Source organism: Malaclemys terrapin, chromosome 2 (genome assembly GCF_027887155.1).
Source record: "Malaclemys terrapin pileata isolate rMalTer1 chromosome 2, rMalTer1.hap1, whole genome shotgun sequence".
Taxonomy (NCBI): Eukaryota; Metazoa; Chordata; order Testudines; family Emydidae; genus Malaclemys; species Malaclemys terrapin.
Genome location: NC_071506.1, coordinates 127,489,948 through 127,517,696, shown reverse-complemented (window position 1 = coordinate 127,517,696; position 27,749 = coordinate 127,489,948). Strand labels below are relative to the sequence as shown.

The 27,749-nt window shown below is 49.0% G+C and overlaps 1 protein-coding gene across 3 annotated transcripts; it reads left to right on the top strand.

The window, feature by feature from the left end:
- The first annotated feature begins 9,386 nt into the window (after positions 1 to 9,386).
- On the top strand, positions 9,387 to 27,474 carry LOC128832287 (indoleamine 2,3-dioxygenase 1-like). Of its 3 annotated transcripts, none has more exons than XM_054019543.1 (11): positions 9,387 to 9,457; positions 15,381 to 15,510; positions 19,975 to 20,070; positions 20,159 to 20,278; positions 20,770 to 20,888; positions 21,471 to 21,485; positions 22,447 to 22,546; positions 23,221 to 23,338; positions 24,447 to 24,498; positions 25,428 to 25,576; positions 26,227 to 27,474. In XM_054019543.1, the coding sequence occupies exons 2-11, from the start codon at positions 15,421 to 15,423 to the stop codon at positions 26,616 to 26,618; spliced, it is 1,251 nt and encodes a 416-aa protein (XP_053875518.1). In that variant the 5' UTR covers positions 9,387 to 9,457; positions 15,381 to 15,420; the 3' UTR covers positions 26,619 to 27,474. The 3 variants fall into 3 exon arrangements, with proteins under 3 accessions (XP_053875518.1, XP_053875517.1, XP_053875519.1); XM_054019542.1 differs by lacking the exon at positions 9,387 to 9,457 and adding an exon at positions 10,021 to 10,224; XM_054019544.1 differs by lacking the exons at positions 9,387 to 9,457; positions 21,471 to 21,485 and adding an exon at positions 10,021 to 10,224.
- Positions 27,475 to 27,749: the final 275 nt, after the last annotated feature.

Below are 27,749 nucleotides of genomic sequence, written 5' to 3'. Positions count from 1 at the left end.
ACCAGTAACCCCCGAACTCACCCAAGGTGTGCTCCCAGACCCTGACGGCGCACAAAGGACCTCTGGTGAGTGTACCTTTTAATATTTACAAAGCAAGCGTGTTTAATGATTTAAACTATGTGTAATCATTATTTTGCCCTAGCAATCGCGGCCAGTACAGCTACTGGAAAAGTCTGTTAACGTGTCTGAGGATGGAGCAGAAATCCTCCAAGGACATCTCCAAAAGGCTCTCCTTGATGTACTCCCAAAGCCTTTGCAAAAGGTTTCTGGGGAGGGCTGCCTTATCCCATCCACCATGGTAGGACACTGTGCCACGCCAGGCCAGTAGCACGTAGTCTGGAATCATTGCATAACAAAGCATGGCAGCGTATGGTCCCGGTGTTTGCTGGCATGCAGACAACATCCATTCCTTATCTCTCTTTATCACTCTCCTGAGGATAACAATCTCACCCCACTTCAACCAGGTGACCGTGAAGGATATTAAGGGGACATTCAGAGGTGCCCGTTCCTGCTCGGCTGAAGAGAAATATTCCCCGCTGTTAGCCACGTGGTGGGGGGGGACGGGTGAAGTGATCATCCCAGTCAATTGGGTTGGCCATTTAAAATGGGTTTGCAAGTGTGACAATACGGTTCTGGCGGAACCCAACTGAGAGTGCCAACTCAGGACAAATTGCTCAAACAGGGCAGTTACAGCCCAAGGCTGGGGTTTTTCCCACCTCTAAGGCAAACCAAACCAGCCAGACTAAGGGGACTTCGGTCTCACCCCACTGGCTAACCGCAAGTCTCACAAGCAATCTCCTTAGACGCTCCAGTTTCCCAGTATTACCACCAGTGCCACTCGTTATGGGGACAAATGGTTATGAAAACCAATACCCAAGTGAAAGAAAAAGGTTCTCCTGATCCCAAAGGACCAAGCCCCAGACCCAGGTCAATATACAAATCAGATCTTACCCACAAATCACGCTGTGGCCAATCCTTTAGATTTTAGATTCTAAAGGTTTATTCATAAAAGGAAAAAGATAGAATTGGCTAAATGGAATCAAACTCTCATCTCTGCCATTACTGTATGTAATAAAGTTCTTGGTTCAGGCTTGCAGCAGCGATAGAATAAACTGCAGGTTCAAATCAAGTCAAATCAAGAATACATCCCCCGCTGGGATGGGTCCTCAGTCCTTTGTTCAAAGCTTCAGCTTGTAGCAAAGTTCCTCCAGAGATATGAAGCAGGACTGAAGACAAGATGGAGATGAAGCATCAGCCTTACACCTGGAAAAGACTATGTAAGAACACCTTTGTTCTTACTGTGGAAAATTACAGCAAAATGGAGCCTGGAGTCACATGGGCCAGTCCCTGCATATTTTGCTGGGTTACAAGGTGTATCTGCCTTCTCTCCGTGGGTCCATTGTATAGCTGATGGTCCTTAATGGGCCATCAAGCAGGCTAGGCAGAGCTAACACCAGTTTGTCTGGGATGTCACCCAGCAGCATAGCATACATTTGAAATACAGACAGTATAGAGCCAATATTCATAACTTCAACTACAAAATTGATACACACATATAGACGGCATAATCGTAACCAGTAAACCATAGCCTTGTCTTAGACACCCCATTTGACCCCCTTTATACAAGATTTGGGTGCCACTACAGGACCTTGGTTGCAACAATGATCTATATGGTCCCAGATTATATCAATACCGTCACAGCAATGTAAAAGGAGGGGCTGCACAAACCCAACTAAGCCCCCTCCCCCACACACACACCCAACGGGTGCTTGGTATGGGAAATGAGGGCGCTGCTGCTTGAAACCATTCCCACATGTTATGAAGGTTAAAAAAAGACACATTTTAGAGAACAATGGCTTTTTTTAACCACCTCTCCCTTTTCCTCCACCAGCTGCAAATGTTTCTCCTTCGCAGAGGCTAGTGAAGATTAGAAGGAGAAAATGGCGGACTCGGGCTGATATGTTCTCGGAGCTCCAGATGTCCTCCTACGCTGACAGAGCACAGCAGAATGCATGGAGGCAGACAATGTCAGAGTGCAGAAAAGCACAATATGAACGAGAGGAGAGGTGGTGGGCTGAAGAGGATAGGTGGTGTCAGCTTGCTGACAGAAGGCAGGAGTCGATGCTCCGGCTGCTGGAGCATCAAACTGATATGCTCCAGCGTATGGTTGAGCTGCAGGAAAGGCAGCAGGAGCAGAGACCGCCGCTACAGCCCCTGTGTAACCAACAGCCCTCCTCCCCAAGTTCCGCAGCCTCCTCACCCAGACGCCCGAGAACACGGTGGGGGGGCCTCCGGCCACTCCACCCCAGAGGATTGCCCAAGCATCAGAAGGCTGGCTTTCAATAAGTGTTTAAAACTTTAACAAAGTGCAGTGTGTCCTTGTCCTTCCCGTCTCCCCCACCCCTCCCGGGCTACCTTGGCAGTTATCCCCCTAGTTGTGTGATGAATTAATAAAGAATGCATGAATGTGAAGTAACAATGACTTTATTGCCTCTGCAAGCGGTGCTCGGAGGGGGGAGGGGAGGGTGCTTAGCTTGCAGCGAAGTAGAGTGAACCGGGGGGGGGGGGGGGGGAGAAGAGAGGGAATGTTCATCAAGGAGAAACAAACAGAAGCTTCACACCATAGCCTGGCCAGTCATAAAACTGGTTTTCAAAGCTTCTTTGATGCGCACCGCGCCCTGCTGTACTCTACACGCAGCCAGACACCAGGGCGGTTAGAAATCAGCGGCCAGGCGATTTGCCTCAACCTCCCACCCCGCCATAAATGTCTCCCCCTTACTCTCACAGATATTTTGGAGCGCACAGCAAGCAGCAATGACAGCGGGGATATTGGTTTCGCTGAGGTCTATCCGAGTCAGTAAACTGCACCAGCGCGCTTTTAAACGTCCAAATGCACATTCTACCACCATTCTGCACTTGCTTAGCCTACCGTTGAGCAGGTCTTGACTACTGTCCAGGGTGCCTGTGTATGGCTTCATGAGCCATGGCATTAAAGGGTAGACTGGGTCCCCAAGGATAACGATAGGCATTTCAACATCCCCAACGGTTATTTTCTGGTCCGGGAAGAAAGTCCCTTCCTCCAGCTTTTGAAACAGACCAGAGTTCCCGAAGACGCGAGCATCATGTACCTTTCTCGGCCATCCCACGTTGCTGTTAAGGGACGTTTCACTGTGATCCACCAGGGCTTGCAGCAGCATTGAAAAGTACCCTTTTCGGTTTATGTACTCGCTGGCTTGGTGCTCCCATAACAAGATAGAGATATGGGTTCCGTCTATTGCCCCACCACAGTTTGGGAATCCCATTGCAGCAAAGCCATCCATTATGACCTGCACGTTTCCCAGAGTCACTACCCTTGATATCAATGGCTCTTTGATTGCGTTGGCTACTTGGATCAGAGCAGCCCCCGCAGTAGATTTGCCTACTCCAAACTGATTCCCGACTGACCGGTAGCGGTCTGGTGTTGCAGGCTTCCACAGGGCTATCGCCACTTGCTTCTCAATGGTGAGGGCTGCTTTCATCCTGGTATTCTGGCGCTTCAGGGCAGGGGAAAGCAAGTCACAAAGTTCCGTGAAAGTGCCCTTACGCATGCGAAAGTTTCGCAGCCACTGGGAATCGTCCCACACCTGCTACACGATGCGGTCCCACCAGTCTGTGCTTGTTTCCCGGGCCCAGAATCGTCTTTCCACACCATGAACCTGCCCCAGTAACACCATGATTTGCACATTGCTGGGGCCTGTACTTTGAGAGAGGTCTATATCCATGTCTATTTCTTCATCACTCTCGTTGTCCCGCTGCAGTCGCCGCCTCGCCTGGTTTTGCCTTGGCAGGTTCTGGCTCTGCATATACTCCAGGATAATGTGCGTGGTGTTCATAGTGCTCATAATTGCCACGGTGATCTGAGCGGGCTCCATGATCCCAGTGCTATGGTGTCTGGGCTCAAAAAAGCCGCGAAAGGGAGGGAGGGGCGACTGACGACATGGCTTACAGGGAATTTAAATCAACAAAGGTAGCTGTGCATCAGGAACAAACACAAACAACTGTCACACAGAATGCCCCCCCCCCCCCCAAAGATTGAACTCAAAACCCTGGGTTTAGCAGGCCGTTGATTTCACGGAGGGAGGGGGAAGCAAATGAATACAGAACAAATCTGGTCCATCTCCTTTTTACATCTTAGGCTGGCAGCAGACAGTGCAGCATGACTGATGGCCATCGGCATCTTCTGGGTGCTTGGCAGAAGATGCTATATTACGACTGCTAGCCATCATCATCAAGACGGTGCAATAGGACTGCCGGCAGGAGACAAAACATGTCTGCCCAGGTGCCTCTGACTGAACTCACCGAGGAGTACGACAACGACGGATACCAGTTGTAATACACCATCCGCTGCCAAAAGGCAATTAGCTGCTGCTGTGTAGCAATGCAGTACCACGTCTGCCGGCAACCAGATGACATATGGTGACGGTGAGCTGAGCTGAGCGGGCTCCATGCTTGCCGTGGTATGTCGTCTGCACAGGTAACCCAGGAAAAAAGGCACGAAACGATTGTCTGCCGTTGCTCTCGGGGGGCGGGGGGGGAAGGGCCTGATGACTTGTACCCAGAATCCACCGCAACCCTGTTTTTGCCTCATCAGGCATTGGGATCTCAACCCAGAATTCCAATGGGCGGCGGAGACTGCGGGATAGCTACCCACAGTGCAATGCTCCGGAAATCGACGCTAGCCTCAGTACTGTGGACGCAAGTCCGCCGACTTAATGCGCTTAGAGCATTTTATTGGGGACACACACAACCGACTACACTACAAAATTAGGTCGAATTTATAGAAGACATACCGTAAGCTGCTGCAGAGTGTACAACACAGCCAAACTAAACAGGCAATGACGGTAAATGTGACTATACCCATCTCCTTCACCCCTGAATTGTAAGTAACTGAGGCATCACTGTGTGTGAGTGTGAGAGAGAGAGAAGAGTTTCACAGCACAAAGCCTATACCCAGATTCTTTGTTTAGTGATTGAATAGCACACCAGGAGTACAGAACTGAACAATACAAATATGGAAGACAACAGAGGCCCCACTGCAGTCACAATCGTTTTTCTTTTCAAGAGCCTGCAAAGAAGAGCAGTGGCAGCGTGAGCTCTTTCTTCTGCTTTCCGCAGAAGTTTGGTATTACATGGATGTGAGAAAAATCAGTCCACAGCTACCCTAGACTGAAAAATTTTGTGCACGTGTTTGCTTATAAAGGTACACTCGAAGGATGAGAAGGTAATGCAAAAACAGCCTTGAACAGTCCTAGTGCAGATCAAATCCTTCGTGGAAATATTGAAGGGCACAAGCAGGTTCTAGGCACAGAGGCAGTATGTTAGAACCTTACCTTCCACCACATTCTTGTCCTTCTTGAGATTTACAGGCTGCACATAGGTTTGAACTTGGAGCTGGGTCCAATTCACAATAAAAGGGCCAGGCGTTGCTAGAACAGATTAACTAAATTCCATCCTGTACAAACAACGGCAGTTTGCATTACCTTGCTTTGTGGCATGTTTACTCATAACCTAGCCAGTTCTTCGCGTGCTGGTTGAGTAGTTGTTGTCAGATGCTACCGGTGTGGTGCCTCTGCTTTCTCCTGTTGATATCACTCGGCTGCGTGCGTGCGTTCCCTCTGTGTGCTGCCCCAGCTCTGCGCAGATAGCTGACACAGCAAACCCGACGAGAACCCCCAATAACCACAGAGTCTAGTAAGGTACAAAGGCACCTCGGCCAGGTTTATTGCGACCCTGACACAATTTCAGTTCCCCGTAGATTACTTAGTCTACCGGGCATACTGCTAGAAAGTGCCGCTCGGCAATGGACTCGGCTCAGTGGCGGGACTTTCCACTGCCCCCTCGGCCGGACAAAGACACCACCCCAGGGATACATTTTTATACACAGGTACAAACAAGTTACACGTCACTCCTGACGTATTGAGGTGCAACCCCTCTACGCAGCGAGGTACAACCCCTCTACGCAGTAAGGTGCCGCCTCGCGCCTTGTACCTGTTGGTTTGATCAAAACAACTCTATCCATCATGTTACCCTTTTGCCCCTGTCATTGGGATGGGTCGGCCTGTTCCATGTTATCTGTGGAATGTTCCGGTATAGTGTGTCTTGGTACCATGTTTATACCGTAACTATGCAACATCAGCCCTTTCCTTGCCAGCTTCTGTGAGCAGGGCCTGCCTCTTGCTCACAGCTTAACTTTGCTTTTATGCTAGCAAAGTCTTGACCATTACTTTAGTTCAGGCCTCAGGGCCTTTACTTCCTACAGTAGTCACTGTGTAGTACACATGTGCTCCATCCAACCAGAACTGGAAATTCCTCCTCCTTTGTTACTGTCTTTTCCTCATCTACCATTTGCTGTCTGGAATGGAATCCTCCTGTGTCCATATATTCTATTCTCTTCTTCCACTCACCGGTAAATCATTTTAGTTAGGGGGAAGAAACCTCCCCTCTCCCCTGACACGTTTTAACATGTTGCTAAACATTAAGCAAAAAGTCTTAAGGCCCTTATTCCCAGGGGGCCAGGTGTCAAATCTTGCCCACCCCTTGTGACGGGATCCCCAGGATACAGCCTGGGACCGCTGTGCCCCCTTAGCCCAGGCTAGAGAGTTGTCTCTCACAATGCTTTGCTAGTGACAAGCAGCGAGCCCCTCCAGGCGCTGTGATCGCTCAGCACAACCGCATGTGGAGCCCCACACCCAGCTAGATTGGTGCCTTTCTCTGCATGAATGCTCCCGCAGCCACTCATGAATCACACAACCAAATCCCTCCAGCTCCCGGCACTCTACCTCAGGAATATACCAACTTGTGCTGTTCAAGACAATAAATTTGCACTGCTTCATTGGTTCACCTCTTTTTAATTATCCATTAGGAACATGCAAACCTGAGCAGATACTTAAGAATATAATCATGTCAGTATATGACCGTTTTCATCTTGCGGAAAGATTGTTTTCATAACATAAGGGAAAGCGATCGAGATCTATCGCATTCTTTGGAATGTATTGACGAAGGCTGGTGTATAGCCATTTACTGAATGCGATTTCCAATGATTCCTATGTGAGATAAATTGATGCCTTGATGCCCCCGCTATTTCTGTGTCAGAGTAACAATTTATGAGCCAGTCAAACACTCCAGGTACAACTAGGGTGACCAGACAGCAAATGTGAAAAATCAGGACGGGGGGTGGGGGGGTAATAGGGTGACCAGATGTCCTGATTTTATAGGGACAGTCCCAATTTTGGGGTCTTTTTCTTATATAGGGTCCTAAGTACAACAGATATATGCCTGTATCTGAAGTTCTCTGGCTTTTACAGTCCATTGGTGATGGGCCATCAACATATGTATTTTGACTTTTTCATTAACGTCTGGGTTCACAGGAAGACACTGTGTGGGTAAGCATGTGAAGAATGGCTACGGGGGCCCTACACAGGCACGTGACCGTGTCACCTGATATTGGAATCCATCTTGCATTCTGTACTTTTCCACAAGAGGCGGGGGGAGGAGGGTGTCAAACTAGGAAACAAAGGACTCCCACCTTATGTAAATCCTATTTCGGGGTGGGGAGTGAGGTAATCCAGGTCATCAGTTCTCCGCTGTGACCCCACCCAAGATGACAGTTGTTTCCAGCAAAGACTGAACTGGGGGGAAAAGAACTGAAACCAGGCTGGAAGGGCATCTGGCCTGTGAAGAAGATCGCATTCAGGGTAAGAACTTGCCTGTAGTTCTCAAAACCAGTTTCTTACAGCGAGCAAACTTAGAAGACGGCAGATAGCTTAATAGTATAATTGTCTGAATAAAACAAGAAATAGTGATTTTACAATATAACCCAGGTTAAATACACCTGACCTCCTGTTATAGGTCACAAAGCACACTACCCCCCCGGTCAAGTGAGAAGTTGTGCATACCCTCCTGCACACTGAGGGAAGAGGCACATTTCATATACATTTTGGGTTTGTACTCAAGGCGCTTGCCACAGCACCCGGGTGCTGCCACCAGCCTTGAAGCTGAGCCTTCCCAGAGCAGATGTGTGTGTCTCTGTGCAGCTGGGTGTGGCCCTGCCTAGGTGCTTGGCTGGAAAAGGGTGGGGAGCCTAGTCCAGCAACACCAGGTAAAAGACTAATCTGCCAGCCTGGGCCCCCTCTTCGTGGCCTCCCAGCACACCAGGGGACAGCCAAGGGGGTCCAACCTGTCACAATCTTTAGCCAAACAAACAGTACCAAAAGAAACGTTAAAGTGTGTGGTAAGCATGCGGTCCAAACTCTTTAGACTGTAGTCTATAAAAGAACATCTAGGCAGGCAAAAGAGGCAAAATCTAGAGAGATTGGGCATTAAACTGTCTCACTTTAACTATTAGGGTTAATCTGTCACCAAGTCACTTTTTCTCACCTCCCTGGATATTGCAGTCCTTAATACGCAGATTTGTCCCTTAAACTGGGCCGAACGACTGACTACTCCGAGCGTCTGTGTCGCTTGCAGCGGAGGGGGACAGGAGAAAGGCCCAGCACGTGGCCACTATGTTGTGTTCGCCCAGCACATGGACCGAGGGTATAAAACTGAAGTCCAGGCATGTCTTGGGGCCATTGCCGAGTCCCCAGGCAACATTGAGCAATTCCCCTGGTAGGGCCAGACGCAAGTGAGTCATTGAATTGTCGCTCCCTTGCTGGAGAATGGCTGCTAATTTCTGTTCAGCACCCACCTGGGCGCTGGTTACTAGTCTCCAGAGACAATGACAAGGGGAGGTATCTGGGTGCCTCCTAAACCCACAGCATTTTTAGTAACGACCGTACAACACATTTCAGATGCATAGAGAAGAAAGCCTCCGTTTCAGCTTGGCCCAGCTTCCTCCTCCACACGGGGCAAGGGCTCTGTACCCTTGTAGACTAACTGCCTCAGTGGCATCACTTTCAGAGGTCGCTGCCTTGCAAATACCAAGCAAACGCGGAGTTCCATCCACACGTTCACAAGACGTTACGCCGTGGGTCCGAGACTTCTCTGCTGAGGCATCCTTTGGAGCAGTGGTTCTACAAGCAGCAATCCCATCTGCATCCTTACTGAGGAAGAGGAAGGGAGTACTATTGGTCACCTACACTGGAATATATAATGGGACCAGCACTGAAACAACTCCAGTTCTTTCCTTGTGTAAAGTTCCCCTTCTTCGAGTGCTGGTCACTCTGCGTATTCCAGCGTGGGTATGCATGCGCTCCACGCGCCCGAGACAAGAACTCTTGCAAGCAGTGTCCATTGGTCCATGTTTGCACCCTGTCCAGACCGTGCCTCCTCATTGCTCTGCACTGAGAGACAGGGCTTAAAAGGGGTGGGGTGGATCAACTATCAACTCTCTTGCCAAGATCTGAAGCAGAAGAGAAGGAGGGCAGCTCGTCACGTACTGAGAGGGGCCATACATCTCAAGAACTCCAGTTACGATAAGGTAGGGAAGTTACTCAAAGGGGGTCTTTATTTTTATTATGAATCAGACAGAAAAATGCAAAGAGGGAATTGCTTTGTTTTAGCACCACAGCATTGCTGCTAGCAGAACCTGCACGTGTAGAGAAGTGGGCAAAAGTTAAAAGATATCAGCTGACCTTTGAGGAGAGGGGGAAAACAATCGTTGAATCAGACCTAAAGAGAGATGGGCAGGGATTATTCACGAGTGGCGAAGGACTGAAATAACGCAAGTCCCCACATCCCCCTGCAACCGCAAAGCCAGTTCTTATAAGGAATATCATGTGCTGGATGTTTTTATATGAAACATACTGGGGCTGCTTTAACAAGAAGCAGTTCCTAAAAGGAAAAGCCATTAACCTCTACAAATGCAAAAGATAGCACAGCAAATACTTCTTGGATTTAGTTCCCGTACATAGGCGGGGCATGCAGACTCCCACCTGGAAAGACCTGTTCGGTGGGGACAACAAGTTAAAGTTTAACAATCAATGACAAATCCCTTTGCTGATGTCAAAGAAGTGCAGGCACCCCCCATGCTAGAAGAAGCTGGTCTGATAAGGCTGAATAACTCAGGAGGAGACATTCGACACAATATACATGGCTTCATCTGCACATATGGCTCACTTTAATGATAAAGGGGCTACCAAAGAACAAAGCGATAACCCTACTGCTCACCTTCACCTTACTGAAGAGAAAAAGAACACGTTGGGAGAGAACTTGGTAAAATCTGGGTCACTGTAATGAACAACAAAGGTATGGAAACTGCAGCTCTTCTCTGCCCCCCCCCCAAACAGGTATGTTACATTCTCGGTACCTGGGGCAAAGTGCCATGGAGCTGTGGCTTTGTCCCTGGAACTTTCTGCTACTTGGTTATCTGCTGAATTCTTCACAGCAAGCCAGGCAGGGACCTACGTAATCAGAGGGGTCTGCTTTTAACCTGTAGCTCAGGTACTATTGTCCAGCAGCGCATGCTCATTCATGCAGTAACTGTAGGAGCAGGAGACGCTTTGAGAGATTGAGGGGGGAGGGCAGACTCACATGTATATGCCTAATTCATAGATTTCAAGGCCAGAAGGGACCGTTGTGATCATCTAGTCTGACCTCCTGTACAACATGTTCTGGGGACATTCTAGAGCAAAAGGAATTAGGCTGTAGATCGATTTTTTGAGATTTAAGATTGGACTTTTTAAAACTTGCCAGTGATGGAAAATCCTTCACGACACTGGATATTGTTCCACTGGTGAATTACCCTCACTGTTACAAATTTACACCTTATTTCCAGGCTGCATTTGTCTCAATTCAACTTCCAGCCATTGCTAGATTGATAAATATTTGTTTGAAGAGCCCATTGGGCCCATATATTCCATCTAAGTTACAACACCGTACAAAGGTGTTATTAACCCAATCGCTGGTGTTTGTCCAATATTAAAGTTTGAGTAACAAACTGTATACCACTGAGACCTCAGGCTGATGGCGTGTTTATTTACTGAACCCCAGTTTCTTATTGCTTACCCTCGGTTTTCCCTTCTTAACTTTCTTTTGAAATGCTTGAGAGTCTGATCTTCTCTAACAATCCTTAGTTTCCTTAGTCCAGGTAGTTTTTAGTTGGTTTTCCTTGAAATTTATAAAAATAAGTAAGTTTTTAACGCTCATCCTTGACCGTCTTTTGCCCCAACAAAGTAACAACTGTTTGTTTTTAGCCCAACACAACTAACTTCTCTTTCACATGGTATTAGAGCTGTTGGAACTGGACTTTGGCTTGTCTACACTTAACAGCTTAACAGCAGCAGCAATAACATTTCATACAGTGTTTTCTTTATGTTCAGCTGATTATCCACCACAACTCGCACATTTTTTCAGTCACTGCTTGAGCTCAGCTTACCATGCCTAAGAATGTAGGCCATACTGACAGAATGGGGGACTTGATCTTGGGAAGCAAACACTTAGGCCATATTAAAAGTGATCGAGGTCATTCAAATTGATGTACACATGTCAATGACTTGCTCTGAGATTTTCTTTATTCAAGGCCATGGACACACTTAAATTGGGGAAGTGGTACATAAAATATTTGTACATCACAAAAATAAACTAACATCACTGATATCTGCAGTGCGGGGCCAAAAACCAATTCCCCACTAGGAAAAAAAAAAAAAAAAAAAAGCCTCCCTGGCTGATGACTTCCTGTGTCAAAATAGGCCTACAATTATATGATTTTACGGTAACCCTTTGTGCACAGAGGTCACAATTCTGCAGATCTAGAAAATGCCCATACACATAAGGTCGTGTTTCTAAGACTTGTAAGCCTCAGTGAGAGAGAGATGGGAATGGAGCATTGGAGTTCCTGGTTCCCAGACCTGTATTTGAACCAACAGGCCATGACAGCAGACCGAGCCCTGGCCTACACCCTACGAATGTATGTCGGTGTAACTATGTTGCTCGGGGTGTGGAAAACCGACACACTGAGCAATGACGTTAGCGCTGTCTGTACCGGGAGGTTGGTCGGGATTTGTTGATGCGAGGACTTCTCCCCGAGAGGCGGTAGCTATGTCGACAGGAGGTGAAGTACTTGTGCCGGCGGGAGAAGCTCTCCCATGGCTGTAGGTTGCATCTCCACCAAGTGCTACAGCGGCACAGCTGTGCTGCTGCAAGTGTAGACAAGCCTGGAGATAAACAAGCGCTCTGTCTGCAGTTGGAGTACGGCCCACACCGCGGGACTGGTGGGAGCGAGACTTGCAGTCAGGATAAGTGCTTTCAGCTTTAACCCTTAGAATAGGGTTACCATACGTCCGGATTTTCCCGGACATGTCCGGCTTTTGGGGGCTCAAATCCCCGTCCGGGGGGAAATCCCCAAAAGCCGGGCATGTCCGGGAAAATCGGGAGGGAGGGAGGGCGGGCTCGGCCGGGGCCTCTTTGGCCAGGGCCGGGCTGGGCACGCGGTGCCGGGCCGGGGTCCAGGGGCGCAGTGCCAGGCCGGGGTCACAGTGCCAGGCCGGGCTGGGTGCGGGACCGGGCGGGGAGCCGGGGGCGCGGTGCCGGGCCGGGGGCCGGGCCGCCGGGGGGTGCGCTGGGCCGCGGGGCCGGGCCGGGGGTGCGCTGGGCCGGGCCGCCAGGGGGTGCGCTGGGCCGCGGAGCCGGTCCGGGGTCGCGGGGCCGGGCCGCCGGGGGCCGGCAGTGCTGGGCGGGCCAGGGGTGGTCGGCCGGGGCTGGCACCCCAGGGCCCGAGCCGACCCAGGCTGGAGCCGCCGGGGGACCAGCCTGGGCCGCGCCTCCTCCCCCCAGACCCCCCCTTACCTGCTTCAGGCTTCCCGCGAATTAAATGTTCGCGGGAAGCAGGGGAGGGGGCGGAGACTTTGGGGAGGGGGCGGAGTTGGGGCGGGGGCGGGGCCCCGTGGAGTGTCCTCCATTTGGAGGCACAAAATATGGTAACCCTACCTTAGGAGGCATTTCCACACAACTTCCCTGGCTATAGAAATCAAATGGAGAGAGTGGTTTCCCTGCAGGGAATGGCTGGAATTGGTTCCCTCTGGAATGCAACGCAATGTGACATTCCCCCCTCGCTGAAATCCTCTGTTCATTTGGCACGCAGTACTGCCACCCTGTGGCCAAAACGAGCACTGTAGTGAATTACACTTCCAAAATGCAGTCTTTTATATATATATGAGAGTCACTGCTGTAAAGAAAGTATTTTTAATTTATAAGCGGGGGGAGGAGGGGAGGTCGCACTCAGAGGCTTGCTATGTGAAAGGGGTCAAAAGTTTAACACCATTATAAATGCTGGAGGCAAAGTGGGATTTGGAGTGAAGGTTTACAGCTCACGGCCCCCCATGTAATAACCTCACGACCCCCTGAGGGGTCCCGACCCCCAGTTTGAGACACAGAAATTGTCAAGCGCTTCCTGTAAAGCAGGGGTTCTCAATCAGATAAGATTTGCCCAAAGACAACATCCACACTTGGAAGCACTGTGCGGCTGTAGCATTGTGAGTATCGCTGTAGTGAGCGATTCTCCGGTTGCTGCAGTTAGCAACCTCCTCTTGGGGAGGTGGATTAAGTCCACGAAGAAAAATCTTCCGTTGAGCTAATGCTGCCTACTGCAGGGGTCAGATCAGCATAGGTCTCTCTGGGTTACTCTACACTACCTCTTAGGGGTGTTGATTTTTTGTACCCTTGGAAGTCTGCAACAGAACTGCTTTTCAAAGCCTGCATAAAATGACCTGTTCACATAGGCAGAAGTGAAAAATAGCTTGGAGAGATCTGCTAATCGAGACAGATTTGGTCTGGGTCAGAATTCATATTTAAATGCCGAGAGGAGCATCACCTGGAAGGTGCTCCGTTACTTGGAAGTAACTCTGCTGAAGTCCCAGGGTGCTGGAGGTAAAACCAGGGGCCAGATCACTTGCCCATTAACATGGCTTCTCTTACAAGGCATGTCCTGGTACAGCAAACATTTTCAACCGTCCTTGAACAAAACTTGCTGTGCCTGACAGTTGCCAGCCAAATTGAACCCACATTGTCCAAAAGGAATTTGTGCAGGAATTATGCCTTCCTAATTCCCCCCACTCCACACACACACTTACACTTCCTGCCCAATCTTTTTTTAATATTGCTGCATCCTATTTAATAGTTGCCATATCCCAGCTCAGAAATGACTGCTCTTCAGAGATGGGGACTTCACAGACTCTCTGTGAAGTCCCCAACACTGTGTGATCCTTCAGGATGAAAGGCACCAAGACACAACCATTGTTGGGAAATTGTGTCTGGGTGCCATCAAGTTGTTCCGTAATTTATAGCCCCCTGGAGAGAAAAACAAAAACTGACTTTAACCCTGACCCAGGGCCGGTGCAACCTATTAGGCAACCTAGGCAGTCACCTAGGGCACTAGCATTTGGGAGGGTGGCATTTTCTTCGGCCGCCCTGGTCATAGTCATTTATGTGCAGGGAGCTGGGGGGGGGGGGGGGGCCGCGGGGAGGGCTGCCTGCAGCAAGTAAGGGCAGGGGGCGGCATGCAGGGGAACTCCCCGCCCCAGCTCATCTGCTCCGCCTCCTCCCCTGAGCACGCCGCCCCACTCTGCTTCTCTCCCTCCCAGGCTTGCGGCACCAAACAGCTGATTGGCGCCACAAGCCTGAGAGGTGGGAGAAGTGGAGCAGCGACAGCGTGCTCAGGGAGGAGGCGGAGCAGAGGTGAGCTGGGGTGGGGAGCTGCTGCACGGCTCCCCGGGCCGGGGGGGAGCCTCGGGGGAGGGAGAACTGCCGCGGGGCTTGGGGAGGGGGCGGAGCAGAGGTGAGCTGAAGTGGGGAGCTGCCGCACAGCTCCCCGGGCAGGAGGGGGAGCTGCCACGGGGGGGAGGGGTGTGCCTCAGAGTGGAGGAGGGGGTGGGGAGCTGCCGCAGGACTTGGGGAGGGGGCAGAGCAGAGATGAGCTGAGGTGGGGAGCTGCCATAGGGGGGTGCCTCAGGGCAGAGGGGGGGTGAGGAGCTGCTGCGGGGGGGGGGGCGGCGCAGGGAGCTGCCGCAGGACTCGGGGAGGAGGGAGGGTGCAAGGTGGAAGTTTTGCCTAGGGCGCGAAACATCCTTGCACTGGCCCGGCCCTGCCCTAAAGAACAATTGCCGTGTGACCAGGACAATTTGCATCAATAGATTATTACACACTACATTTGATAAGGGATCGATTCAGCTCTGTAACTTCCCAAACCTCATGAATAAAGAGAAGCATTAAGAGGAAGAAGTGATGCTATTTTCAGTTTGCTGATACACAACAGAAAATAGAAAAATAAGCCATCAGGTGATTTTGACTGGGGAACAAAAAAGTCCCCATACATTACAACTTATTTAAACTCCAAAGAGTAGGTAAGTAAATGAAAAAAGACACGGCAATTTCTACTCCTGATGTAGTGATAATTTCTCATTGCTCAGGGACTGATGGGCAGGGAAACTAAGAAGCTACATCACAGGCATGGAACATGAAGACAAAAGTGAGAGTCTGCAGAACCTGGAGGAGTTTCACGTTTCAGAAGAATACGGCTTTGTTCTCCCAGACCCACTGGTAAGAGTTTTAGTATTACAGTAGCAAGTTAAAATTTTACGCAGCACATTTGCCTGGTCTGCTAAACCAATATACATAAAATTAGAGCAAATAGAGCAGATATTATTTATATTGCAATATAAAATAATATCTGCTCTATTATATATAGCAAAAATAGAACACTGCTGCTTACTAATTAGCAATTATTGCAATTTTATATGCCAAGTGCTCATTAGTGTATGTGTAATACAATATTACTTAGTTATTTAATGCTATATGTTTTACACACACACACACACACACACACACACACACACCATTCCTTAGCATATGTATATTTTAGTAATTTGTATGTATAACAAACAATTTTTGTAATAGACATTTAAGGCTTCAGAGTGACTTGCCTGAGAGTTTGTATGTAGAGTCACAGTGTGAAGCACTGGAAACAGCTCCAACGTGGCTGAGAGCTCTTTTTGCTCAGAATATCTCCAGGTTGAATAAGCAATGGATTTTGCTGTCTGCTACTGGCCAATTTTTAAGTTCTCAGAAATTAGACTCATGCCTGACCATAGCTACAAACTGTATACATGTCACTCCAAGAGTCCTAGACTATTGTGATAACAGAAATAACACATTACCGCCCTTACTCTTCAACTACTTTGCACAAAGCAGTTTCCTTATTTGTACGAGAGAGACTGCATTGATGGTGGATTTCTTGGTCCAGCTGCCAAATCCATGTGACAAATATCCCAAATGCACAGAGCCCCTCACCGCAGCACACCCCCCTCATTCATCACCCACGTAACACCACAACTAGCACGTGCAGTAACCCCAAACATCACCCTGAAGCCGAAAACGTCTGAGAGTCAGTGTGAAGTGATGGAAACAGCCTCAAGTGTGGCTGAGAGCTCTTTTTCTTTAGAATGGCCCCAGGTTCCATCATTACTGGGATTCACCATCTGTTTTAAAGATTATCCAAAAAACGGTTGAGAACTTAAAAAAAAATTCTCAAACCACACCTGACTTTCAGATTATACCTTAAACCAGTAGCTGGAAGCCCATCCTGTCATATGGGTGTAATTTGCCATAAGCTACACACTTGCGGTTGGTTTAAGAGACTCAGTGGATGAATTAAATATTCTATGAAACTCTCAAATGATTTAGGCGCTTGCTACCCTGAACGTATAATTTTCAAAATGCACCTTTGACTTCAATGGGACCTAAGTGCCCAACCATTTCATGCTTCTTGGTCCCTTCTGGCCTTACGTTCTGTAAACTATTAGATCATCTCACCTGACCTTCTGTACATCCATTCTGTATAGGCCATTATTTTTTAGCCAGATAACCCTATATTTACCCAAAAACTTTAGTCCGACCACAGCATTTCAGTCCTCAGGAGCCTAAACTGTGGACCCCAGGGAGAGACCAAGGTACCACCAGTGTCTGAGGGCCGGCAATGGCATGGAATTGATTAGATATGCCCAGATAATTGGAGGAAGTGATCTGCACAGCCACACAGGATCAGAGACCTTGGAAAGCACAAAACTCTCTGCCATCTGACCTGGGAAAAAATTCCTTCCTGAGCCCCAAATCGCAAGGGGTGGGGGGGGAGAAAAGAGAATCGGTGGTTAGACCCTGAGCATCTGAGCACGACCCATCAGCCCCTATCTGGAAAGAATTCTCTGTACCACTTCAGACCACCCATCCCCCTTCTCCAGCTAATCTCATGTGCTGTTTTTCACCCTCCTTTCTGTGAAGCATCCATCTGGCCAACTGGGGTGGGTGGGTGTTCCCGCCTGACCCCTGAAACATAAGCCAGTGATTATAATCAAATCTCAATGCAAAGCTCTAAGTGTTATGAACCCATTGATAGCAATGCAGGTAATCCTGTTCTCCCCATGGCCAATGAGGAAAGGAGATGTATGAATCCCCCAGTTCATTCACAGATTCCAAGGTCAGAATGGACCAGCCTGACCCCCTGCATACAGATGCATTATTCCAGCTGATGGGAGAAATTCTATGGCCGATCTTTTAAAAAGATAGATAAATTCAACCTTGAAGTAAGATGTAATTTCCTGGCTGTGAGGATGATTAAATAATGAAAGCTCTTAGCAGGGGACGGGGTAGAATCACCAGCACTGGAAGTTGATCATTTTATTTTAAATAACTTCTACTTCCTGCCACTAAATCTTTTTATGCCTTTGTCAGAGAGGTTGAAAAGCCCCTATCACCACACTGGCGATCACTGTGTATAGATAATTGATTACCTTCTCTTTGATAAACTAAAAGTGAGAGATGACTTGAGCTCCTTAAGCCTCATTGCAAGGCTGGTTTTCCAGCCCCAAAGTAAAGCAGACTGACGTGATACTCTACAAATATGTTCACATGGTCATAACAGGCCAGATTCTGATTTCACTCCAGAGAAAGTAGTTACAGCATAAAATCAGAAGGAGGCCCAACATCTTGCACAAAATTAGATCTGGCCTTGGAATCTAGCAACGGACAAGGGGAGATTACATACAATCTAGATACGGGAATTTAAAAACAAATTTGTGTACATTGACATGACAGAAGGGATTATTTAATACTTAATTTTTCTCAATAGAAATGACTTACATGGACTGAAATTTTTGACTTAAAATACCCATAGTAAATACACGTTGTACCTCAGAGCATCCCTAGATACTTACTGCGATTATACAGTGAAGTTTCTACAAGATCAAAATGTCCAGCAAGCAGAGCAGAAACTTTCATGTCGCTTGCTCATGAGCTTTCCATCTACTACTGACACTTAAGTATCATTTCATCCTGGGCTATACGAGAAATATAATCAACCGGTTTTATTTTCCGACGCAATACCATCTCTGCACTTCCTTTTTATTTGTGCCTGTATCATTTTCAAACCACTGTAAAAAGGGTTTTCATCACGTCAGTGAGGGGGGGGAAAAAGTCACCAAACTATTTCTCCTAAAATGATATATTTGAGCATGAATAGTGCAAAAATTCAGGAGAAATAGTGCCTTGCTGTAGTATGACATCAGGCCACATTTTGGGCTCCACAAACATACAGTGAGAGACCAATAAATAGGAAGAAGCGCATTTAAGCCTCAGATCTACGTGTACAGCATGCTAAAAGCACCATCAGGCCATGGTGGTTTTAAAATGGGAGTTTCCCCATCAGTAAGTGAATAAAACCAAAACGTTTCTGTCTCGCATGATGCTTACGTAGTGTCTGAGTGATCCCAAATTAGATGCATCTGTCAAGCCTGATTGCTTATTCTGTCTGTTCTCATTACACTGGCCAAACCACATTGCCCATGCCCAGGGAGCACGGTTGGACAAGCGAATGTGTTGTCTGCCACTCGGTTAAATGGAATTTTGATTTGTAAAAACAAAACAAAGAACAATTTCTTCACAACTGTGTGTGTTTTACTTTGAATGACAGAATATTCTGCCTCTGCAGCCTCTTCCCCCTTGCAGCTAATGATGAATAACTAACTGTATTTCAAGGCATGCTATTATTCCCTGCTATGCCCACTGCAGGCTCGCTGGACTCCAAGGTGATATGCTGGAGCTAGGATTAGTGGCCAGACACAAAGAGTGCACCTACACTGCAATTAAAAACCCACGGCTGGCCCAGGCCCGCTGACTCAGGCTTAGCCTAAGAGGCTGTTTAATGCAGTGTAGATGGTTAGGCTCAGGCTAGAGCCCTGGCTCTAGGATTCTGCAAAGTGGGAGGATACCAGACCTTGGCTAAGCCCAAACATCTCTACTGCAATTCAGCAACCCCTTAGACACGTGTGGCTGGCCCTTGCCAGCTGTCTTGGGCTAGGACTAATTGCAGCATAGACATACCCTCAGTCTTTAACATAGCTGAGTTTTGCTGTAGCAAAGACAGAAGCAGGAAGAACTAGCAGCCCATCCAATATTCAGGCCCTAGGCCTCATGAGGTCTTTCCTGTTGTTCTTCCCTTGGCAAGAGAACGAGCGGCACTCCCAGATTTTGTGACCAAGTCTGTTCAGACCGCAGCTCCCACTGAGGTGCTGGGCAGGGAGAATTGGGAATGGGGTGGGACCAAGAGGGAAGCGATCGCTATTTCCAGCTCTCCCCTAGATTCAGGTTCTCTTGGTTAGGACGTCCCGAGAGGAACGTTCTGATCTCTGAAGGGCTGGAATTTCCTGGCCACAGCCAAGTGCTCAGCCCACACAACTGGGGCCAGATTTACAGCAGTGCCCTGCGCCCAACGCGTATCCAGGACGCCGAGCTCTTTTGAAAACCTGGCCTTCAACGGCCTGCAGCTGAACTCGTAAGTCTCCCGCTGGAGTTGCGGGGGAGAGTCAGTGGGAGTTCTGTGCTAATATGGGAAGGCCGGTGAGCGGGCAGGCGGGATTCTGCTCGGTTCAGACCCAGAAGGAAGCTGGGTCGCAGCAGGGAAAACATTCCGTCGTTAAAAGGACCGCCCTCATTTAGATTTCTTTCATACAGACGGAACTGCCAGATTATTACGCTCCCTGGATGAATGTCGCAGCCAACCTGCCCCACCTGATAGAGGGACATCAGCTCCGCCGGGAAGTAGCAAAGGTTAGCTAACCAGTGCTGCACGCAGCAGGTTATCAGACGATAACTAACTCTTCCCCGGGGCTGTGCTAATGTCTCTTTCCCCTCGCAGATGCCACTGCTCAGCACACAGTACCTGCGAGGACACAGGCAGCTGCGCCTGGCTCGCCTGGCTCTCGGCTTCATCACAATGGGATACGTATGGCAAGGAGGCGGCAGACAGACAGTGAAGGTCAGCACCTTTGTTACCCTCTGATGTCCTACATCAACGATGCCAACACTCAGTGTCTGGCTTGGCTCCCATTTCACTAGGGCAGGTCAAAGACTGAGGAGCAAGTACTGGGGAACGTTACTAGCCTACCTACCTGTACAGCATGCAGTGCTCAGTAACATGACCGTGCTCTTCCCCTGTGCTGCATGGAGAGCAAGCACCAAGAAGCCCACCCACCCTCTGTCCCCGAAGACACAAACTGCGGCAAAAAGCATGATCTCTGAGCCTGAGTGCCACCCTCTTGAACTGGTGTGTCAACGTAAAGCGGTGGATGAAAGGCAGGAACTGACAGTGCCCTGGGGTCACAGTGCCCCGCTCGGCACTGATCTGCAAAACTGCCTTTGTTAGAAGCAGAGTTTCCATCCCAACAGGGTGAATCTCCCCAGTTCTCCTGTTTCGTTACCCAGCACAGTAGCCATCTGCTGTTCCTGTAACACTCTTGTCTAACCTAGATCCTTCCCAGAGCGCTCGCGGTGCCTTACTGCACGATCTCGGAGCTTCTCGACCTGCCGCCCATCCTTGTCTATGCAGACTGCGTTTTGGCAAACTGGAAGAAGAGAGACCCCTGTGGGTATGTAGAGCTCCGGGACCACCTCTGTCAGACGCCACAGCGCTTTGTATACAGTAACGACACCACCACCCTGCGCCTGTTGGAGGTGTAGGCATGCAGCTCTCACCTGTAGGTCATGCCCAGATCAGGTCACCTGAATGCATATAAACATATTACAGTGAACCCAGTCAGTGCAATCATACAGGTGCTATCCAGACGCTTTCACCTGCTGGGGCCCCATTAACTGATCCAGGCATCCTCCTGTCTGGTACAAGCCTCCTCATAGGACATTTCAGCTACCGACTGCTTCGAGACTTGGGGTCACACAGCTCTGGCAGTGGCAGGGTGAGACACTAGGGGCTGTTCTCTTCAAAGAGCTGAACCCAGATAGAAGGTAAATTCCCACCCTGAGCCCCCCATCCGTGACTGGGTGCTGGACACCCCACGGTCTATGCAGCCCCAGTTAGGGTTCCCTGGAAACCCATGTCATGGCCACTCAACAGCGCTGGGTTGTCCTCACTTAAAAACAGCCTTAAAATCTTTCCTCCTCACGGCTTTCTTTTTTCTTCCTCAATTGCGGCTCCGTCCCGGCTGTGCCTGGAGACCCCTGAACACAGAGTAAGTAGATCTGGTTTGTCTTGGCGAATGACAGGACTGTAGAGCGCTGTGCCAGAGTGACCCCAGGGGTGCAATTCCCAAGGAGACATGCCCAGCATGCTTAAAGTAGCGTGTAGCCGCAGCGGGTGGGCGAGGCTAGCCACCCCGAGTACATGCCTAGCATCTTGGGCAGGTGCATACTCAGGTGCAGCCCCCCCCCCCCCCCGACCACCATGGCTACATTCAGTTCTTAGCGTGCTAATGCCCATCAAGCTAGGGCAGGTATGTCTCCATGCGCTGGAATCACGCCTCCAGCTGGAGGTGCAGGCACATACTGACAGGCATGGGGGAGAGCAAGGAAAGGAAAGATGGCTTGGTCTTACGGCTACAGCAGCATCCCCAACTCAACCTGCACAGACTAACAAGTGCACCACCGACCCCAAACGGGGGGGGTGGGGGTGGTCTTCTTCACCGCTGTGTTACAGCTTCTCCATCATAAAACTGGGATAAAACTACTTTTGGTGGGGAGAGAGGGAGGCAGGGATTGATTAGTTTATGCTCCTGGAGTGACTTGTATGAAAGAATACCAGCATAGTATACACAGATATGGGAAAGGAACAAACCATTCAATTCTGCAGGATAGTTTAGAGAGCACATGCAAACATGTGCACGCAGCACCTTACACAACTGATTTCACAGTCGTTTCTATACGTCAGCCTGAATGCGTGTTCTGGGACCTAATTCAGGTTTTCAAAAGGTTTTGCTTTTCTACATGCAGTTTCATCTGAAGAGCTGGCAGTCTAGCTGCACACAAAAGCCACTGCATGTTTTCCTTTGGATTCCACACTAGCTTCTGGTTAATGATATTTTTACACTGCACAGTTCTCCTTGGATACAGTTTCTCAGCATCAGCTACAAATTGCTATTTCTTTGAGGTCATTTTACTGACCTAGCCCTGAGGAATGCATCTTTCTTCCCTTAGGAATCTCGACATCCTGTTTTCATTCCCTGGAGGGGACAGCAACAAAGGTTTCTTCCTAGTCTCTCTTCTTGTTGAAGCAGCAGCTGCAGCTGGAATCAAGGTACCGAGTCCTAATGAAATAGCAAGGGGGCTCGCTCGCAGCTGGACTAAGTGCTGCTTACAAACTCCATTAAGTTTACCTCACAGGAACCTAGCTTTCTGCCCAGTAGATTCTACGGCAGTTTAAAGTGATCAAACGCACCTAGGACATGGTGACCAAGTACAAGTGCAGGTTTTTCCACCATCCACGTAAACCCCTGTGCTGTAGAAATCAATCACTTTGCATTCTTCACCCAGCAGAGGCCGAGATAGTTTTTTTTCCTTATTTGCCCGCAGATGGGAGACCCGCATCATAAACAAGAGCAAATGGGTCCTAAGCCTCAGTCTGCTGTTAGCTCTGTTCTTTTCCACCCTTCCCTGCTGTTGCCGACTACTGGAGTCACCTCAGCATCTCTCTGCAGGTTCTAGCTGCAGAGCTGTGGAGAAGGGGTTTGGACACCATCCCTTTAAGAGGGTGGCATCTTTATGACCCCACTGTAAGTGAATCCCTGCTAAGGAGGCACCAGGGATGAAGCCCAGTTTCATTCCCTACCAATCCCCGAGATGGCTCCTGCTGGAGAACCCGACAGTATCACAACTGGTAGTGACCTGGGAGACTCTGCAGTCTCTTTCCTCAGAAAGTCTGACCCTTGTGTCCTGGATACCAAGAGTGTTTTTCCCTCTGTTCCCTCTAAGGCAATCCCCATTATTGTCAATGCCATATTGCACCATGGCCTTTGCTCCTTGGAAACAGCACTGCAGGATGTGGCCTTGTCTATATGCAAGATGCGTGAAGCTTTCAAACTGATTCACGGTAAGTGCTTAGACTTGATAGCTGCGCTTGCGAATTCTGACCAAAAATCCCACAACAAAATTTACATTCATGCAACAATCAATCCCTATTTTATTACTTCCAGGTAGAGAGACACGCTCCCTCCCCCCAACAGCTTGTAGTTAGCTCCCTGAGTCTGTTGCAGAGTCTCCTTTGTGGTCAGATAGGCAATTAGAATGAGTGTGTAATGGTTCCCAGGGATGTGTTGAGTTGAATGCTGATGTGGGAAGGATGCAGGAGCTTCCTCACTGTCCAAAACTGGGCATCCGCAGAAGTGTATTTCAGCCAAAGAACTAATTTTCTGTCCCTAAAGACATCCCACGGTCAGTGCTCTGCTGAAATGAGATGCGCTTTATTCTAAGCTTGTCTCACCAAATACACGTTTTAGCATGTATGCCAGTCAGCATGCCCGTGAGAGGGATCGCAGAGACAAATAACAGACAGCAGCACTGTTACGCACTGAAATGAGCAGGAGACTGACGTTCAGAACTGAATCCACATCATGAGTTACCATCTCTGGTGCTAAAGCCATAGTACGATGCCGGGTCTGGGAACTGTTGTGCAAACCACTTTGGCTCACTAAATGAAGCGAACTGCAAGTACCACTAACTGCCAATAGCATTACTTCACTCAAGTTGCCCAAGTATTTGTGGGCAAGGGATGTCTGCAAACCACTGCCTGTGCATGGCTGGGGCCGAGCCCTGCCTGGCACCACAGAGCAACGCGCCAATCCTCTGTGCCAGCAGCAGAGCCAGTTCCCAGTGGGCTACCACAAATTGTACTTTATCCTGCGGAGAGGCCAAGCAAGCAAGGGGCTCCCCTGAATGTGATCACCCCAGTTTGTGCAGTGCTGGGTTCAGGAGTAGGCTGATGTGTCATTTTAGAAATGTATCCATTAAACAGATTAAATACTTTAAATCAATCAGGAAGGGGCATGGAATCTCTCCAAGCCAAATAATATCTGACGTAACACTCACATTGCTGGCAAAGGGCGGTATCTGAAAAGCCAGGGCTCTAAGGGTTAGTTTCACATGTTGCTTATGGCTCCAATGCACTCATTAACCTGAACGAATGTTCCGTGTCTCCGCAGAGTGTGTAAATCCAGGAGTGTTTTTCAGATCCCTTCGCATATACCTCTCAGGGTATGTACCTTCTCTGGGTCACTCTCTCTTATTAGGAACAAAGGAGTCACTAGACTGCATCAGACCAATACCCTGCCTCCCACAGGGACTGGCACCGGATGGTGTAAGAAAACATCAATTACAGTATAACCCGCCTAGTACAGAAAAAATTCTTCCAGCCCGCTCAGTTAGGGGCTGATCCTGCCCCAAAGCAGGAGGTGTGTAATTTCCAATTAGGTATAAGGAAGGAGAATGTACCCACTTAAAATGGAAAAAAAAAAAAAAAAAAAAAAAAAAAAACAACCAACCATTATCATTAAGCAATATCATCTATAACATTTGCTCCATCATTTTATAAATGCACACTGAGTTCTCACCTCCCAGCAGGAGCGGGTATTTAGCCTTCTACTTCCCCTTCCTGACACCAGCTCCGTTCCCTTCCAAATGTAGGGTGACCGGATGTGCCAATAGTAGGGGCTTTGTTTTCTATAGGACCCTATTCCCCCCCCACCACAGATTTTTCACACTTGCTATCTGGTCACCCTACCGTGATGTTACCTGAGAAACTTTGCCCATCACATGTTGGATAAAGAACTAAGTTCCCAGCCCAGTCCAACAGGCACTGCCTGGAAGCCTGCATCACAGCCCTGAGTTCCCCTTCCTGCAGGTAGCACAGCGCTTTCACGATGGGGATAACTAGGGGGTGGGTTAGGCCTCGGTGGTGCTAAGGTCATTCCGAGTTAACAGAACACAGATCTTGCATTGGGCTGCGTTACAGCAGAACCACTGTTTCCAGGAACAATTGTCTGGTGAGAAGTTGCCTGTGCTGCAAGTCACTAATGTCTATCACCATGGCGGGTCAAGCCACACGGAAACCCCAACAGGCAGTTAGCACATTCAGTATGGGAAAGGCCATGCAATTGCTTCTTGCTTCGTGTTTTTGGAACCAGCTGGAAGGACAATTTCCTGATGCCGGAGGGGCTGGTGTACGAGGGGGTGTGGGACAGCCCCAAGCAGTTTTTCGGCGGCAGTGCGGCACAGAGCTCTACATTACAGTGCTTTGACGTACTGCTAGGAATCCAGCACAGCACAACCCAGGGTAAGTGGAAATAGCTGCGGTTGGAAGCTGCAGTTATTGTGGGACTAGTACATGAGCCTTTCACCAAGAGCTTCCGGTTCTAGTGAACCAGCCACTAGAATATTGTTCAGCGGGTTAGTCCAGAAGACTCCTGCCAGACACGTGTGGGCAAGAGACCGGGGTCTCCCCAGAAAGGGATTTCCCCCTCAGAACAGAACAGAACAAAAAACAAACCTCCCGTGGGCCAGAGCCAGAACAAACAGGGGAGCCACTAGCCTCAGCTTAACAACAGGTTATTAGAAACCGTGTGTGCACACTCCCCGCTTGCCAGCTGCCTGGCCCACATCACTCAGTAGAGAAGCAATGGGCTCGGATAGTTTTCAGAGGGAATCAATACTTCAGCAATAGTGCAGTCACTTCCCGGGGTAAGAGTTTAGAGCAGGGCACTGGAGTTGGGAGAGAGAATCAGTCACCAAGGGGGCCAATGATTTACATTCGTTTTTGTAACTCACTCACTCAGAGGAGTGATATTTGTCACACAGCGAGGAGCAGGGAAGGGCTGAGCTGGGTAACCACCACCGTTTTGGCCCAGCACCTTTTCTTTAGTGGGGGCCAGTGCCGAGCTCTCTCACTGCATTTCCCAAACTAATGCTCTTGCCTTGCTGTTGCAGGGTTCTCAGCAGAGTACCTCAGTTGCATGAGGGATTACATGCCAGCGGCTCACAGGGCCTTCATTCAGACCCTAGCTTCTGGCCCCTCCCTCCGGCAGTTTGTCCTGGCAACAGGAGATGCAGGCCTGCACGCAGCTTTCAACAAGTGCGTGTCGGTGCTGGCGGACCTACGGAGCTATCACATACAGATCGCCACCAAGTACATCACCATCCCGGCTGGGAGGTGCCGAGTGGAGCAGCAGCAGCTCGGGGGCTGCGTCCACGAGGGCATGTCAGTGCTCTCAGAAAGGGGAACTGGCGGGACAGGGTTTATGCGCTTTCTCAAAGCCATCAGAGACACCACCCAAAAGGCACAGCTCACGGAGGAGGCGGCAACGGTGCCAACACACTGACTAGCCCACAGTGATGGCACATTCAGATGGGCCCCTCCATGCCCTGCCCCTCTCCTGTTGCTGTCAGCCCTGGGTTAGCCATGACCTTGAGATGGGATGGGACAGCCTGGACATGAGGAAGGATTGGGCCTTCTCCTCCACAGTCCAGGGGAGCAGGAAGGCAGCACCCAGCCTGATCTGTGGACCATTGCAAGTGGGTGCATCCACTGAAACCACAAGGACTGGCTGGGGTCCCTGGCCCATTGAATGGTGCCTGTGCACACTTTGCAGCATGGGCAAGGACAACCCAGCCATTACGGCCAGCAAATCCGTTGCTTTCTAGATTGTATTTATATCTATGGTGTAAAGAGCCATGCACACTGTCATAAATATAAAGGGAAGGGTAACAACCTTTATGTAAGCAGTAACATCAAATCCCTCCTGGCCAGAGGTACAGAATCACTTATCTGTAAGGGGTTAATCAGTTCAATTAACCTAGTTGGCACCTGACCAGAAGGACCAATGGGGAAAGAAGATACTTTCAAATCAGGGGCAGGAGTTGTTTGTTCCCTCTGGTTAGAGAGCGACAGACACAGACACACCGACCCCGACCAAGCAGGTAACCCAGCTCCTATTGAAATGATATATCTAAAATTACAGAAATTTTCTTGCGATTACTTACAATGATTAGCACAGGGAAAATTCACAAGCTAAAACAAAAGATAATCTAAGAGGGAGGTTTATTCCTGTTTTTGTAACTTTGAAGTTGAGCCTAGGAGGGAAATCCTCTATGTTTTAAATCTTTTTATTACCCTGTAAAATTACCTTCCATCCTGATTTACTTTGTCCTTTATAATAAAAGAAGCACCTCTAAAAAAATTCTTCTTTTAAGAGCCGGATGGGTTTTTAGGACACTAAAAACTAAAGGGTCTGGTCTGTGCTCACTTTGTTAACTAGATTATTTTTGCTAGATTATTCTCAAGCCTCCCCAGGAAAGGGGGTGAAGGGGCTTGGGAGGAGTTCCTGTTTCCCCAAAATATCCAAGTGGTCCTTTTCCTAAATCTTTGTTTAACTCACTTGGTGGTGGCAGCACATCGTCCAAGGACAAGGAAGGATTTGTGCCTTGGGGAAGCTTTAACCTAAGCTGGTAGA

What these genes read in the sequence shown, in the direction of transcription:
- LOC128832287 (XM_054019543.1), top strand. Translation starts at nt 15,421, where the DNA reads ATGGAACATGAAGACAAAAGTGAGAGTCTGCAGAACCTGGAGGAGTTT. An exon ending in TCCGCCGGGAAGTAGCAAAG is followed by an intron (nt 20,071 to 20,158) that starts GTTAGCTAACCA and finishes TTCCCCTCGCAG; the next exon opens with ATGCCACTGCTCAGCACACA. An exon ending in CTTCGCATATACCTCTCAGG is followed by an intron (nt 24,499 to 25,427) that starts GTATGTACCTTC and finishes TTTTGGAACCAG; the next exon opens with CTGGAAGGACAATTTCCTGA.